This window comes from Saccopteryx bilineata, chromosome 10 (genome assembly GCF_036850765.1).
Source record: "Saccopteryx bilineata isolate mSacBil1 chromosome 10, mSacBil1_pri_phased_curated, whole genome shotgun sequence".
In the NCBI taxonomy this organism is placed as follows: Eukaryota; Metazoa; Chordata; class Mammalia; order Chiroptera; family Emballonuridae; genus Saccopteryx; species Saccopteryx bilineata.
In genome coordinates, this window is record NC_089499.1 from 58,185,544 (window position 1) to 58,201,959 (window position 16,416).

The 16,416-nt window shown below is 47.0% G+C and overlaps 1 protein-coding gene across 5 annotated transcripts in view; it reads left to right on the forward strand.

The window, feature by feature from the left end:
* The window catches only part of CACNA1D (calcium voltage-gated channel subunit alpha1 D), a 351,028-nt gene that overhangs the window by 261,818 nt on the left and 72,794 nt on the right, over nt 1–16,416 (forward strand). For 3 of the 5 annotated variants that reach the window (XM_066245993.1, XM_066245991.1, XM_066245990.1), the window contains 10 exons: nt 1,430–1,590; nt 2,532–2,757; nt 2,875–3,082; nt 6,071–6,191; nt 8,351–8,465; nt 8,986–9,055; nt 9,852–9,918; nt 10,605–10,764; nt 12,757–12,886; nt 16,044–16,103. In XM_066245993.1, coding sequence (XP_066102090.1) covers nt 1,430–1,590; nt 2,532–2,757; nt 2,875–3,082; nt 6,071–6,191; nt 8,351–8,465; nt 8,986–9,055; nt 9,852–9,918; nt 10,605–10,764; nt 12,757–12,886; nt 16,044–16,103 — 1,318 coding nt within the window. Of the gene's footprint in view, nt 1–1,429; nt 1,591–2,531; nt 2,758–2,874; nt 3,083–6,070; nt 6,192–8,350; nt 8,466–8,985; nt 9,056–9,851; nt 9,924–10,604; nt 10,765–12,756; nt 12,887–16,043; nt 16,104–16,416 lie in introns of all 5 variants that reach the window. The other 2 variants (XM_066245988.1, XM_066245989.1) reach the window with 1 other exon arrangement.

The window sequence follows — 16,416 nt, forward strand, 5'->3', positions numbered from 1 at the left end:
GCCTGTTTTTCAGAGGAGACGTCCAGACTCGTAGAGCATTTGCAGCTCCCTTCTCTTTGTTCCTGTACCTGGTACCTTGGGAATAACACGTGATATGGATTTATAATTTGTAACTGTACATGCTTTACAAGGACAGGAGCCATGGGACTGTGTCTTCTTCTCCACATGTTCAGTGCCTGGGCACCCAGCACCCAGTGAGGGGCAAATGGGGAGTGCTGCAGGATTTCAGGGATGTGACAGTTACGACCCCTGAATTTGGGAGACACCTATGACTTGTCACTGCAGCATAGACCCACCAAGGCTGAATCTCATTCAGACTGGTCCACACCTTGGTTATGTATGCTGAATTACCTATCACTGAAGGGACCCAGCCTGGAGGGGACAGTCTTTAGTGTCCTCTGTAGAACTTTTATTTGCTGGTCATCATGTTTCCAGCAGCTATTAGCATTGGAAACCACATAGCAAGAGCAATAACAAAATGTACCTTGTTTGCTCCAAGGCTTGCTGAAGAGTTAGCACGACTTTTTCTTTGCCTGGTCCCCAGGTTTCAGTGTTTTTAGCAAAGCGGCCCAGCTGAGTCAGCTATGGCTGCAGCTTGGACTCAGCCTGCAGTGTCCTCTGACTCAGGCCCACAGAGCTGAGACCACTTTCCCGGATCACCCAGGGGCAGGGAATGTGCTCCACAGGGGGGCGGGGTAAGGGAGAGAAGACTTTTCCTGATTAAAACCAGAACTGAAAGTTAGTAGGACATGCTACTTGTCTGTTTGGCTCAGCTCATTTTATTTGTGTGAAAACATATTTCAATATTGGCTCTTTTCCTAAAGGTGTATTTTGAGCATCACTAGTTAGGGCCCCTGATGACTCAGTATGAAGACTCATGTCCTATTCAGCCATGACAGCTCTGCCAGGCTCCAGAGAAATCTCCCAGATTTAAGAAAGGACTGAAAGTTTCCCTAAATGGAAAACTGTGGTTTTAGAGCACTTCATTGCCTGATAAATTTTGTATGATGATTGAGATGCTGCAAGAGATGTAATGATAAGCTAAGTGGCTCTCTGCACCAACAGATCCATGTACCAGATGGTGGGAATGTGAACTGCATATGCGTGATAGCTCAGTTTTACATCTGCACATGGATCTATAAATATCTAGAGTTTCTAACTGGTTTAAGGACTGTGTATAACAGCTTATGGAGTTATCTGAAGCCATAGGAAGGAAACCGACAGCATGATCAAATCAAGATGAAATACTTTAAAAAGTTGTATTTTAAGACCAACATAATTTGTATTATGTCTGTTCATTTCTGTGCCATTTGTTCTAGTCTTTTCTCCCTGCACCTTCCCCCCTCGGTCTGGACCTCCAGAATGGGAGACAAATGCTTGCCCAGTGATGTTAGTTGGACACACAGATGTATTTGTCATTCTCTTTTAGCCGGCGCTGGCGTCGCTGGAACCGATTCAGTCGCAGAAGATGCAGGGCTGCCGTGAAGTCAGTCACGTTTTACTGGCTGGTTATTGTTCTGGTGTTTCTCAACACCTTAACCATTTCCTCTGAGCACTACGACCAGCCGGACTGGTTGACGCAGATTCAAGGTACAAGCAGAGGACATTCTTGTTTCGTTCTGAGTGCGGGATTCCTGAGGCTGTCCAATTGCACTTTAGTCTCACCTGCCTGTGTAATAGGGTACAGGAACATTTTTAGTGCTCATTAATTTGGAAGACAGTAGAACCATCCAAACACAGGGCGCACCTGGCATGAAGTTGCTGGCTGCGTGTGGTGAAGGAAGCACCTTGGAGCTGCTGAACACCAGGGTGCCTCATTGTCTTCACTGTGACAACCTAGGGTCAAGGAGGAGTTGGAAGGGACCTCCATCCCTTCTCCCCAGCTCGCCCTAACAGGAAGCTTTATTTTCCCTTATGGTTTTCTGGGCAAGTGGTGATTGTTTTCTTGCCTTGAATGTCTCAGCAATGTGCTGTGGGAGTTCGTCCCCAGCAACAGCCCATTCTGAGTGTGGCAGTTTCCAATGATCGAGAAGTCCTGTCTTACATCAAGTCAGTTCTGTTTCTGTGCAACTCTCCAGCTTGCTGGGCGGTATTTTCTTCTGATACAAATGACCTTGATAGGCAACTGCTTCTTACACCTTGTTGCTCTAAGCAAGAGCAGACAGATCTTTTGTGCTTGATGGAAACAAAAAATATAACATGATGGACTATATGGGGAATCATAGGCTTTTAGGGCTAGGACGCATCTGTGATTATGTTATAAACTGCCCCTCCCTATTTAATAATTTTATAATCAGTGAAACAGGCCCAGAGAGACCAAGGAACCTCTCCAGAGCCACATGTCTGGATAGTCTGGAACCTGGCAGACAAGCAGGCCACAAACGTTAGTGCCACAGTTCTGTAATGGAGCCACGGCAAAGATAGGGACAGGCGCCTGGGCGTTTCCGGCAGGGGCTGGAGGGAGAGGAGAAGAGGAGTCTGAGCCGCCCTTACATTGAGGTCCCGAGGACACGCGCCCTTTGTCTTTCCAGATATTGCAAACAAAGTCCTCCTGGCCCTGTTCACCTGTGAGATGCTGGTCAAGATGTACAGCTTGGGTCTGCAGGCATACTTCGTTTCTCTCTTTAACCGGTTCGACTGCTTCGTGGTGTGTGGCGGCATTACAGAAACAATCTTGGTGGAGCTGGAAATCATGTCTCCCCTGGGGATCTCTGTGTTTCGCTGTGTGCGCCTCTTGCGCATTTTCAAAGTGACCAGGTAAGGACATGTGTTATCCCGCTGCAGGTGTTTTCTGAATAGGAAGTGGTGATGAGCCACTTCCCTACTCAGGAGATGTTCTGTGTTCTGGGCTCACACCCTCATCCTGACTTGTAGGCATTGGACGTCCCTGAGCAACTTAGTGGCATCCTTGTTAAACTCCATGAAGTCCATCGCTTCACTGTTGCTTCTGCTTTTCCTCTTCATCATCATCTTCTCCTTGCTTGGGATGCAACTGTTTGGAGGCAAGTTTAATTTCGACGAGACGCAGACCAAGCGGAGCACTTTTGACAATTTCCCTCAAGCACTTCTGACAGTATTCCAGGTGAGCCCTCCCACCTCTCCCTGAGAAGCCCGTTGTGAGCTGCCTTCTCTCGTCTGCCCACAACTCAGTAAGACAAAAGGATTCCATTTTCACTAGTAACCTCTGCCCCCAAAGTGCTCTGATAAATTTTGTGCCATTTAAACCGTTTGTTTTGCAACTTAATCCAGCTGTCTGTGAAATGTGATTAATGCTTCTGGAAGACCACTGGCTTGGGTTTCTGCAAGACAAGCTCTAAAATCCTCTTCTGGCTCGGTGCTAATTTTTGATTGCGGGCAAGTTTTGTTGTCCTGGCTATCACAGATTTATGCAGAGAAGTGAATTCTAAAGCCCTAATGCTTTGGTGTACTCAGAGCAATCGGAATGATAAAAGAGTTGTGACAGCCTTCTGCCCTCCTTCTTTTTGCCCTCTTTCATGTGATGTAATGAGGACACACAGGCTCTGAGGGTGTCTGCTTTTGGGGCCGTTGTGGGTGATGAGGCTGAGAAGCAAGTGACAGCATGAGGCATAGCCACAGCCTCTCCGCCCTCCTGGCTGTGAGCTGAGTTGTCCTGAAACCCCTCTTTATCCTGTGGGCTGAAGCCCTTCCTCGAACAGAGCCTAGCAGTTAAATTTAAAAGACCCATTTGCCCTGTGGCTTTTCACATGCCATGTCAGGGATCTCTGGGACCCTGCTGGAGGGGCAGTGGGAGGGGCAGTGGGAGTCACCCGTGGGGCTCTCAGTGCTCAGCTCTATGACCCTGGGAAGTCACTGTTCTTATCTGGAAAAACAAAACAAGCCAAACAACTAGAGGGAATGACCTCTAAGATTCTTTCCTACTTGGTCATTTTGAAGTTGAATGGGATTTCTGCCACTGCTATTGGCTGTGACAGAATTGTACTTAATTTTTTTGAATCTTAATTAATTTAAAAAAATTTTTTGAATTACACATAATTTTGGCCACAGATTAGTCATTTGTTTTCTTGATTTCTTTCAGAGAAACCGTTGTGGTAGTGATGGTTTTGTAATATATGTTTATGGCACAAAATTCAGGCATTGTGAAAGGGTGTAAAGTAACAAACAAATCTCCCTCCGACCCACCCATCAATCCCCCCTTCCAGGAGACAACTACCGTTAAATAGCTTCTTGTGTATTATTCTTTGAGCTTTATTTGCTCCGGTGTAAATCAATTAACTTACCTATCTGCCTACAGATGAATTTACACAGATGGTAGCTCTGTCTGCAGGCTGTTTTCCATCTTGCTTTATAGCACTTAAAATGTCTTTAAGAACCTTCCATATTGGCCCATGAAAGAAAGGTTGCCACCTCCTTTTCCGTGCTGCATAAATCCTGTGATATGAATGTGCCATAAGTCGTGGAGCAGTCCCCTGCCTCAGTGGGTGACTTTGACATACACCATGGGGCACACATGTGAGGGGAGAGCTGTAGGATAAGCTTCCCGAAGTCTGCTGCTCTAAATGTGTCCGTTTTCGACTTGGATGCTCTTGCCTCTTGCCCAAGTGTCCTCCAGTGGTGGAGTGCAGAGACTGCCTGCTGCCTCACTCCTTCTCACCACAGGAGGAGCTCGCGCTTCCTGATTGTTTGTTGCCCATATGACTGGTGACAATGGTGTCTTGTAGTTTTAGTTCATATATCTCTTATCAGGAGTGAATCTGAATGTCTTTTCATGTGACTAAGAGCTGTGAGCCCTGGATAGTTCCTTTTCTGCGAATTGCTTTATCTTTTCCAATCATTTGCCAAATTTTCTGTTTGGTTGTGACCCACAACAATTTATTTATTTATTTTTATTCAGTGAGAGGAACGTAGGCAGAGATAAGACTCCTGCATGCACCCTGAGCAGTATCCACCCAGAAAGCCCACTAGGGGGCGATGCTCTGCCTATCTGGGGCGTTACTCTGTTGCTCACCAACAAAGCTCTTAGCACCTGAGGCAGAGGCCATGGAGCCATCCACAGAGCCGGGGGCTGATGAGCTCCAATTGAGCCATAGGTGGGGGGTGGGGAGAAGTAGAGAGAAGCGGGAAGGGGAGGGGTGGAGAGAAGTAGAGAGAAGCGGGAAGGGGAGGGGTGGAGAAGCAGATGGGTGCTTCTTCTATATGCCCTGACCGGGAATCAAACCTGGGACATTCACATAACAGGCTGATGCTCTACCACTGAGCCAACTGACCAGGGCCCAATTTTAATTGTTAAAGTGCCTGGTCAAAATAGACTGACTATAAAGGAGTATACTCTCTCCCCTGTCTCACTTTCTCTTTTTTCCTGGAAGGTAGTGTATTTTTAAATTGCTGTTAATGTTTATCTGATTCTATTTCATGATGGATTAAATTATCAAGTATCATCAGAAGATTATATTTGAAATTCAGGTCGTTATTGGTATCTACTCATGAGGTAGTTTGTAAATTTATATAACATGTTTAGAGAATTTCCTGCTTATAAAGATTCATAGATATAATTCTCCATTTCCATAGTTGGTTAACTATGTGGCATAGTTAAAAAGAATGACATGAAGCTATTGACACAGAGGGTCTCCAGAGTGTATTGTTGAGGGGAAGAAAAAGTAAACTGCCGAGAATTCATATAGTGAATTTTCATATGATACCTTTTCTAGGCCTAGTGAATTAGAGAAGATGCCAACTGCCTGTTTCCTCTGAGTGTAAATAGATGTGTTTAAATCCACAGATAAGGTCCTGGAGAGGGACCCCCCAACAGCATGCTGTCTGGGGAGGGGACTAAAACTCGGCTGGGGCATTATTTAAGAGTACATAAGTCTTACATGGAATGTTCTTTTTACTGGAATGATGATGCTCATCTATTTGCATAATTAAGAATAATGTTTTGAAAACTCTGTGGGATAACAGATGAATTTGTGCAGTGCAAACTGGACTGTGAAAGGCAGCTTGAACCAGATTTAAGCAGCCACCAAGGAGCTCTGGGAGAACACCTGGGGATTGTGGGCCCATGTGCAGGCTGACCCAGGTTCTGTCTTCTTAGATTCTGACAGGTGAAGACTGGAATGCTGTCATGTGCGACGGCATCATGGCGTATGGGGGCCCGTCGTCCTCAGGAATGATCGTCTGCATCTACTTCATCATCCTCTTCATTTGTGGGAACTGTATCCTTTAAACTGACCAGGGCTTTGCTGTCTCCATCTCGCTTTGTTTCTCCCTCTCTGAATCGCCCCATCACAGTGCTGGTAGCTGTTGTGGCAGGGAGGTGAATGCCCTTACTCTGTCTTAGCTGCTGTCCTTCCCTGTTGCTGGGACAGCACAGTGGAGGCAGAGTCCCAGCTGGGTTCTGAGGAATGCGAGCGGGGTGGGGGGAGAAGCCTGCTGTGTGAGGGCTGTACCTGTGCTTGCTCAGCTCGGTGTCATGTCTGCTGGACAGGTCCTGTGGGACAGCTTAGGGTAGAGCCAGGTGGTTCCCTGTGCCATCATCCTTGGGAGGCTGGGGCACATTTATGTCTTCTTAAGACCCTTCATAACTGATAGGGACTCACCTTCAGCAGCTTGACCTCAGCTTCCCCAAACCTAAGCATTGCTTATCTGTATGTCTTTGAAAGTCAGATTCAGGCAGTCCCTGGGTTACAAGCAAGATAGGTTCTGTAGGTTTGTCTTTAAGTTGAATTTGTATGTAAGTTGGAAGAGGTACATTTACCTATTAAATGCTACTTAGACAGTTGTTCCTGTTAACATAGTAATGTTTTTACCTTTCTGTGCATATAAATACTTAAACATTTTCAAACCTATGGAACCTATCTCGTTCATAACCTGGGGACTGCCTGTATCCATTGCCTTATTCCTGTATCATGCTGTGTAACTTTTCTCCAACTTGTTTAATCCCTTTCCCTGCCGAGAAGTACTGTCTAATTCTAGACTTCTGAACACTCAGATCTCTCTCTACCTCGACTGGAACCTTCCTGACCCCATGACCTTTGCCCATGTCTACTTTCTCTCTCTGTCCTCCCTGCATAGCACAAGGCCTGGCGCGTGGAGCCCCTTGATAAATGTTTGGTGGGAGAACTGTTGTACAAACATGTGAATATCACCTCAGGCTCATGGAGGCTCTGTTTAAAAAATACTCTAGCATCTCCAAGGTGGTTCGAAAGTCTTAATGTAATTCAGTCACGTTTCTGTCCTCTTTAAAGACTTGAATAGATTTGTCAAGTGTGAAATCCCCTGGAAGCTGCCTCATCATCCGTCCCTTGTTAGGTTATGTTTGTTTACAGGTTCAGCAACCCCCCTGAGATTTCAGATTGCACAGGGCATGTGGCACAGTGGTGTGCCTCTCTTGTCTCAGCTCCCTGGGCTCGCATATGCATATGGTGTGTATCTGCCTAAGAGAAGCATCAGGCAGAGGAGGGAGCCATCTTGACTTCCTGCTCTCTGATCCCTCTGCCTCTCAAAAATGTACTTAACTGCTAGCAAGTAAGAAATAGGCATCTGCTCATTTGGGAACTTTGTTCAGAAAAAAAAAAAAAGTTTTTTCAATCATTCATGGAAACTATACCTACTACATTATAGTAAAAGCCAAACACTTGATAACTTGTTTAAATACCAAACTTTTTACTATTTGGAAAAATAAAATTCAACCACTGTAGTCAAAGATTTCACCTCAGTGGGCCTATTCAGAAGAATAGCCCGGCACCATCTGGCAGCTAGTTGGGCATGCTGCAGCCAGTGTGCGTGCAGAGAATGAATGGATGACTGGGGTGTGCACACTCTGGGGGCCATTTCAGAGGGGAAGGCTCAGGCTGCCTTGTGTGATGGGATCATCATTGGCATCATGTAGCCTTTAAAGGAGTCTATTTGGAAAAGTGTGCCCTGAATATATGTGTTATTGGCGTGTGTTTTAAAAGAAACAAAACAAAATGCATAAAGCAAAAGTGCAAAATGCAGAAAAACTCCATGTTTATGTTCTAGATGATCTTATGCAGTGTATATTCTAGCTATAGCTACCTAGATGCACAGAGGCACCCACACGTGTGTGTGCAAGCATGCACATGCTCACACACAAAAGGAAATGCCAATGTTTGTTAGGTTTTCATGGATTTTAGTGGCTCTTGAATTTGCTTCTTTCCAGACTGTTTTCTCTAGTTTTCTGGTGTTTTGTTTTGTTTTTAAATGGGACTATGATCCTCTGTCTTTACCATGAATATAGCACTAGGGGACAGTAACCTGTTACCAGCCTCCTGCAGTGCAGGGAGGTGTGGTGTTGCTGTTGTTGACCATGCATTTGAAAGGTGTGTTATAACCCTTAAAATGTTCAAATTAGATATTCTACTGAATGTCTTCTTGGCTATTGCAGTAGACAATTTGGCTGATGCTGAAAGTTTGAATACTGCTCAGAAAGAGGAAGCTGAAGAAAAGGAAAGGAAAAAGATTGCCAGGTAAGCCCGTTTTCACTGGAGGTGTTTGCTCAGGAGGCTGCCAGGGAGCCAGCTTCAGAGGAGGCTGGCGGAGCCATGTGGGCTCCACAGCAGCTGCGGCCCCACCTTGCTGCTTTGTGGTGATCCTGGGTGGCCATGTGGGGCCAGCCCAAAAGGATGGAATGTGGGGCAAGCACCCGGGCCATTGGCTCTCATTCCGTCAGAGCCGAGAGTAGGAGTCACACGTCCCCAAGCTTCAAGAATCCCTGTGGTTAATTTTGGCATCATAAAATAAATGATGCATTCAATGCTGATTAGCTTTTGGATGAGAATTTTAATAAGATGATCCATGTAATGACTCTGGTGCACTGAACAAACAGGAAGCTCTTATTGTGGGTTATGCTGTGCTCTCGCTGTTAGGGTTGTTTCCAATTAAATTCTGTCTTTCATTGGGCCACTGTTGATTCAGAATCCTGATTAGCATTTTTATTCACAGCAATCTAGCTACTTAGCCTCTTGTGTTCTGCTCTCTCCTCTGTAGAAAAGAAAGCCTGGAAAATAAAAAGAACAACAAGCCAGAAGTCAACCAGGTCGCCAACAGTGACAACAAGGTGCATGATCGGAAGCACTTCTCCCCTTTTTGTTTCAAGAGGGTCCTGTTGCTGTCACCATAAATGTGCCATTTTCACCATGACAGTGTCCTGTGTGGTGTTTCGGTGTGTGAGTGTGCACACCATTATAGATGCTGGCTTCCCCAGGGGTTCGGAGTAAATTTAGGTACTTACCTGGTGCTTAGAGAATATTTTATGAGAGAACCAGTATGTTAAATATTTGACTGGTCTGACCACTTATTTTTTTTCTTTATTGGACTTGCGTGGTCAGATCTGACCTTAGTTAGTGTCTTCTCAGTGGGGATTAAAATTAGGGATTGTTAATGGATGTCTGTCCCTGAGGAGGCTGCAGGACTAGGGGTCTATGTGCTCAGGGCTGAGCTGTCAGACTTCATCCCACACAGGACAGCTCTGGATTTGTCATTTATTTGGCTCTTGTTCATTGAGTCAGTAAACCCTTTTTGTGTGGTTACCGTGAGTCAGACACTGGGGATTGAGAGCGAACAAGACCAGCAAGGTCCTGCCTGCCTGGGCTCACTGTCCAGAAGGGAGGCAGGAACCTGCAGTCTGTGACGATGCCAGGTGCACTGACCGTAGCTGGGAGGGGCCATACCAGTTATCCCTTCATCTGCTCTCGGACCTCGGTCATCGGCAGAGTCACGGTCTGGGTGTCTGCTGCCCCTCCACCCTCACTCACATACCACACACACTTTGAAGAGAACCCCTGCCCTGTGCTGAGTGGCAGGGTCGAGTCCTCACCATGGACCCTCCTCCCAGGACCTCTCTGTCATCCTAGGTTACAATCGATGACTACCGAGAAGAGGATGAGGACAAGGACCCCTACCCACCCTGCGATGTGCCAGGTATGGTGGCTGGACTCAGGGTTTTAGCTCTTTGCTGCCACTCAGTGATCAGCGGCTGAGACTGCAGCCGATTAGCTGAGCTGCTGAGGTCACTGAGGCCATGAGTCCAGTCCCCTGCTTTTCCTCTTGGTCATAGGTGGCTTACATAATCCAAATTCCAGGTGGTGGGAGGGAAAGTGTAGGTGGATCAGGATAAGCCCAACCTCTGCTGGGGAGTCTCTCTAGGAGGCGACCAGTTATTGTTCCTCACCTGACATGTTCGCATTTGACTGGTGCCTTTAGTGGCTGATGCAGGAGGGTTGGTGGAGTGAGAGGAGCTCGGGGACTGATCATGTGTGACTGAAGTCCCACACAATTTTTCAGGCTGGAGCTGAGCAAGGAGCTTACTGGGGACACAACTGGTGCTAGGGGTTGGTGGTGAGAATCCACAGCTGCCACTGCTGACCTGTGCTCAGAAAAACTGCTGGGACCTCATCCCACAGCTGCACACGCTCACAGGACAGGCGAGATTCTCAGTGCCCTGCCACCCCCCACACGTAGTCCATATTCCGAAGGGCTTTGATGCATGGTGGATTCACGATAGATGTTATTAAAGTATAAGCTAAATTTTCACGTGAAATTAAGAATAATTAAAACTCCAAGGCAGCCTTTGTTTTATGCTTATAAAAAAAGTGTCTCATTTAAAGTAGGTGAAGAGGAGGAGGAGGAGGAGGAGGAGGAGGAGGAAGATGAGCCTGAGGTTCCTGCTGGCCCCCGTCCTCGCAGAATCTCGGAGTTGAACATGAAAGAGAAAATTGTCCCCATTCCTGAAGGGAGCGCTTTCTTCATTCTTAGCAAGACCAACCCGTAAATACCTCTTTCTGGTCACATTACTGCTGTGCCTCGCCTCTGACTGTACGGTTGCATGAGCGTGGCTGGTGATGGGGAGGGTATCTGGGGACAGGACAGCCCCTTTTAGCACCTAAACATTGGAGCCCACCTCCTCACCCCGTACCCGACCCCTCTTCTGTCCCTGCCTTGCCTTTGTCCTCTGCTCATCTCTTCCTCGCCTTTCTGTTCCTGGATGTAGGGGCTGCAGGGGTGTGGCCAGGTCCTGGGAGGAGCCCGTTTTAGATTCTCCTCCCCTTCACCCTTCACTGGGGTCAGCCGTGGTAAAATAGCTGCTGCTCATGGGAACCCATGCTCTGGTGTTCCGTGGGTGGTCACCTGTGAAGTGTTTTCCATTCCAAGGGCCCTTTCTTCACAAGGGGGTCTTCTGTTAAGATGCTTTGTGGGGTGTGGGTTTCTGTGACCAACTTCTACCCAGCACTGCTATGCCAAGATCTAGTACAGCTGGTCACTCCTCCCTGTTGAGTTTTATGACAATAAGTAATATGGCTCAGTGGTATGTTATAGGTTGAGCTAATCAATTCAGCTCTATGATCTCCTGCTTAAAATAGCATTTCTCATGTTAACATGATAAGATGCTCACCAGGAACATGGCAGCTGCTCACACGTACTGTGAGAGGAGGATACTTATTTACTAGCTAGTTTCTAGGTTTTACATCATCTGGGATCGAGACTCAGTGACTCTGCAAGAGAGAACTGCAGAGGTAGTTCGTGGCTGCCAGAGAAGAACTCAGTGTAATTCACAGCCCAGGGAGGCGCAAGTGGGAAGCGAGCAGGCAGCGGTGCTTAGAGACTTGGAGGTTTGATGGTGGTTCTTACAACTCATCATTGCTGAGAGATTGCGTGTACCTTAAAAAAATTATTCAACTGACATTACTGACATCTATAGCTCACTATGTCTGCAAATATTGAGGGAATGGATCGATTTCCCCCCCAAAGCTGTGAGCACGTCTGTCCTCAGCCCTGGAATGCCTTCCCTATACTCAGTTACTGGTAGCTTGCAAGCTTTCTGGGGGGCACATCCCAGCCTTAAGCAGCCCCCAAAAGGGAGGATTTGAAGCAAGGAGTCACTTTCCTATAAAGTTGATTCCAGGTTTGAAAGTGAAAAATGTTTTCAAAGGAAAACCTACATATATTCTGTAGGCCCCCTCCCCCCCCAAAAAATTAAGTTCTAAAGTGAAACATTGAGGTTAAGGGTGGTCAGGCACTGACCAGTCCCCGGATGTCAGGGGCAGCAGGGGGCCCACGGAGCCACCATGAGGGCTGGACTGTGGGGCTGTGCACTTGCTGCCCTGCCTGGTTTCACAGGCCTGCAGGACTCTGGTGGCTCTATCACGCGGCACAGCAAGATCTTGTGAAATTCTTGCCTGATGATGCAACACTCACTTCACTTTCTCAGTAGTGCTCATTATAGGTCAACTCAAAAAATACTACTACTACCAATAATGCACTGTGACCAAATCTCCACATAGCAGGCAGTCCTAGATTAATACAGCTCGGCCTCAGCACGAGTCAGGGGCCGCTCCCACTCACTCTGCGTGAGCTGCTGTGAGGACCAGCTCCAACCTCAGCCTCCTTACTAGGTGGGGAAAGTAAGCACTGGGGCTTCCTGTTGTGGTGGGAACATCAGAGGCAGGCCTGGGATGGAGACCTGCCCTGGTCCTCCCTAAGGATGTTCTTTCACGTGCGTAAGCCTCAGTTTCTTCTTCAGATGGTGATGATCCCCACATTTAAGACTCTGTGAGTGGTATCTGTGGGGCACCTGCACAGTCGTGGCACTGAGGCCCCCGGGTCCGCCATCCAGGTGTTTCAAGGGGCTAATGGTCAGTCAGGTGGTCTGGATTGCTGGGTGGGGCTGGGTGGCACAGCGACAGTTGTCTTCTGCCTGGCCTGGCCCGGCATGCTGAAGCGCTGCCTGGGGCCGTGTCCATGCACCAGCTTTCTCCACAGGATCCGTGTGGGCTGCCACAAGCTCATCAACCACCATGTCTTCACCAACCTCATCCTCGTCTTCATCATGCTCAGCAGCGCGTCCCTCGCCGCCGAGGACCCCATCCGCAGCCACTCCTTCCGGAACACTGTAAGCCACTGGGCGTGGACAGCAGGGTGGAGTTCCCTATGGTCAGCACTGGCCTCTCTGTAATCCAGGCAGGGCCTATGGAGGCCCAGGAGGCTAAAATCCAGAGTAGGCATCTCATTCACTGGCAGACATGTTACGTTTCAGATTTGTAAGTACCAGAGGGGTTTTGTTTTATATCAGGACAAGCTTTTCTTGAATCATGCACTTTACTCTTCATTTTAATACTCTTCAGTAACTTATAGTCTGTTCGGGGACCCCACTTCTTTTCATTCCTTGCTTCCCACAGTTTGATCTCTCTCTTCTCCCTGGTCAAATTCTCATCCCTACCTATTTTGAGATTTCTGCCTAGTGGAAGCACCCAGCAGGAGAGAAAGTAAAACTGAAACCAGGTATGTCCAGGCCGAGGAGCTCTTACTTAGGGATGGAGGAGAAGACTCGTATTACATGGATGGAAATTCACAAAGCTACCTGACTCCACTACTGGGGAAAATGCAAGTTAGGGAGATGATGAGATGCGGGGTTGAGTGGTTCGGTGAAGAGGAAGAACTGTTTGGTGAGGCAGGAGCTGGTTTTATGAAGAAAATGAGTAACGGGTTAAATTTCTATTAATCATGTTCATAACATAGAGGTAGCACCCTTGCACTACGTCTGTGGTGGACAGAATGGTACCCAGACTAGCTCTTGCCTAAGAAGTTCCATCTTAGCAGGTCAGCTGATAAGGCACTGAGAATAGTCCCAACCTTGACAGCTTTGGAAGACCTGTGTCCTGCTGTCTCTAGGCCCTGATATTGTAGTATAGTTCCAGATGGTAACTAAGAAACCATCCCGGGAGAAGCAGCCTGTCCTTGTGTGAGGCCATCAGGCATCGCTGCCTTTCCTGGCTGGTACCTCTTTCTGTTGGTGAGGTTTTAGAGGGTTAAGATAAGTCGCCAGATCAGTGCCCCAGGATTTCCGTTGAGACAACCAACCCTTGTGCTGTTTTTCCATTTCCATGCTCTTGCTTTGAAGCCTGGAAACCCAACCTATCAGACTGATAGGACACATACCCTAACATGAAGATAAAGAACTTCCCCCCAGCACACTAGTGCTGGTGTTGATGTAAAGAGGAAGGCCCCAGCCTGTCTTAATCTCTACATTCAAATGGAACAAAGACCTGGGGGCATTGCGTTCCATCATAAAAACATCATCTCATGATCGACTAGTTCAGGAGCTAGTCTAGAACACAGCTGGACAAAGGGTTGGTTTACACTGGGGCCCCGTGTTCTTATTTTTTATTGTAATCACTTCCGCATGAGTTTATTCCCCTGCAGCTTTTCCCAAGAATGTTGTTGTTTCTAAATAGATGTACAGATGTGTGTTGTTGTTAAAATACTACAGTTTTATTATTACTGTTATTATTATTAGAACACTTAACATGAGCTCTGCCCTTTTAACAACTTTCTGACTGTACAAGGTAGTATTTGTAGTGATGGGGCACTGTGTTGAATAGTAGGTCTTCAGAATTGACTCATCTGGTATGACTGGAACTTTATATCCTGGAACAACTCCCCTGCATAGCCCCAGACCCTGACCACCTGCAGCCCATGTCCTGTCTGAGGTTTGACTACTTTAGCTATCTCGTGTAATTGCAATCTAGCAGTAGTTTTGCTTTATTTTTTTAACCTTAGCTGAGTTATTAGCAAAAAAGAGAACAGAGGCTGAGTGACTCTGAGCGCATTGGCCCTTTCTTTGTGCCAGGCTGAGTTGTTGGCCCTAGGCAGCGGTGTCATTCTTGGCCATTCAGGTGCTTTCCACAGTAACAGTTCTTCTGTGACCATGGAGAAAACAAGGGGGAGGGGCAGAGGCCTGTCATGTCCTGGAAATGCTTTGCATTGCCTGGTCAGAAATACAGACACACAGAGAGGTTCCAGCAAGATTTATAAACTCAAAAAAAAGGAAGCAGTTTGGATAATGAATACCCTCTGAAAAGAGAACTTACACTTCAGCTGAGGAGAGCTGGCTGGTGAAGCAGAGGCCCTCCCCTTGCTGTACGAGCAGTAAAGGGCCTCGCTGAGGTGGACCCCATACTTAAACAGCAGGGCCCGTGGCTCTCGGCTAGCACTGCCCGGCAGTGCTACGACTGGCATCGTGGCCGGAGCAGGCACCCCCTCCCCCCTTCCTACTATCCTCATCTGTCAAATGAAAGGAGTGGCCTGGGTGGTCACCAGCGTCCCTCCCCACTCTGATCTCTTCAGTTCTTTCAAGCCAGAGAGCATAATTGTCATCACAATAAGTAGCCAAGATGGCTTTGTCTACTGCCAGCTCAGCTGCCTTCTCTGTGGTAGAGGGTCCCTGTGGAAGCCTTCCTTGACTAGTGGTCAGACTTCTTGCCGCAGCCCTCTTGCCCACCCTCCTGCCACCACAGCTCTGAGAAAAGGCAGAGAACCCAGAAGGGGCAAGCAGGACTCAGTTGGGGAGTAGATTATATGTTCAGGAATACTGACAAAGTAGCCTGGACGGATAATTCAAAATCCGGTTATTTGTTCCAGCAAGGTTAAAAAAAAACAGTGTAAGGAGAGAGCAGTATTAGGTGCAGAGCAAGGTGGTAAGTGAAATTCTTCCTTAAGGACTTTTCCAGCCTCGCATAACAGTGAGGGGGGAGGTTGCTTACTCCCTGATTAAATGGGCCGGAATTGGAGGGAATATATGGGAGCTTCTGGCCTCATTTAATAGCCCTTACATCATCATTTACATTTCTCCACCAAGCTAAAGCTCAGCTGGATGGCAACATATTTCATTCAGCCAAAAATGCAGTTAAAAATTCAAAATGTGTGTAAGACTCTAATATATCTGGTGCCACAAGTAATTTGTCAGTGTGGTGCTCTGATGAGAAAAGATGATTAATAAAGCACTTTTAGAAATGAATCTGCCTGAGACGAAAGACTTGGGGGGCGGGAGGGTTAAAGGAGCTAAGTATTTCCAAGTGCTCTTTGCTGGTCATATAGGTAAGCTGTACCTGGCCCAAGTGAGCATTTATAAGCATCTCTGCACCTACCTCTGGGGAGGCTAGCTTACCCGGGGAGGGTCCCTGCCTGCATGCGGGATTCTGCCCATGGACGGATGGATGGCTATGGAATGTGACCAGATGTTTTTCTCATGTCATTGTTGTGCCTTTCAGATACTGGGTTACTTTGACTATGCTTTCACAGCCATCTTTACTGTTGAAATCCTGTTAAAGGTAATGGCTTTTTTGTTGACCCTCATGTACTCTAACCCATCAGTAGCGATAATAGTTTCAATTCTTTGTTTACTTTCCAGATGCTAGGTTATGCAGATTATGTCTTCACTGATACTTTTGCCTTTGAGATTGTTTTGAAGGTAACAGGTTCCATATCGTTGTTTAAGGGGCCTGCTCCTTGTGTGGCACGCAGCAAAGCAGTGTGCAGTGCTTCTATTTTCATTGATTTGTCTTCCATGACCAAGCTCATACTTTTTTTATATATATAACGAAAGGATTTTTTTCCCTGAAACTTTTCAACTTGTTTTTGCTG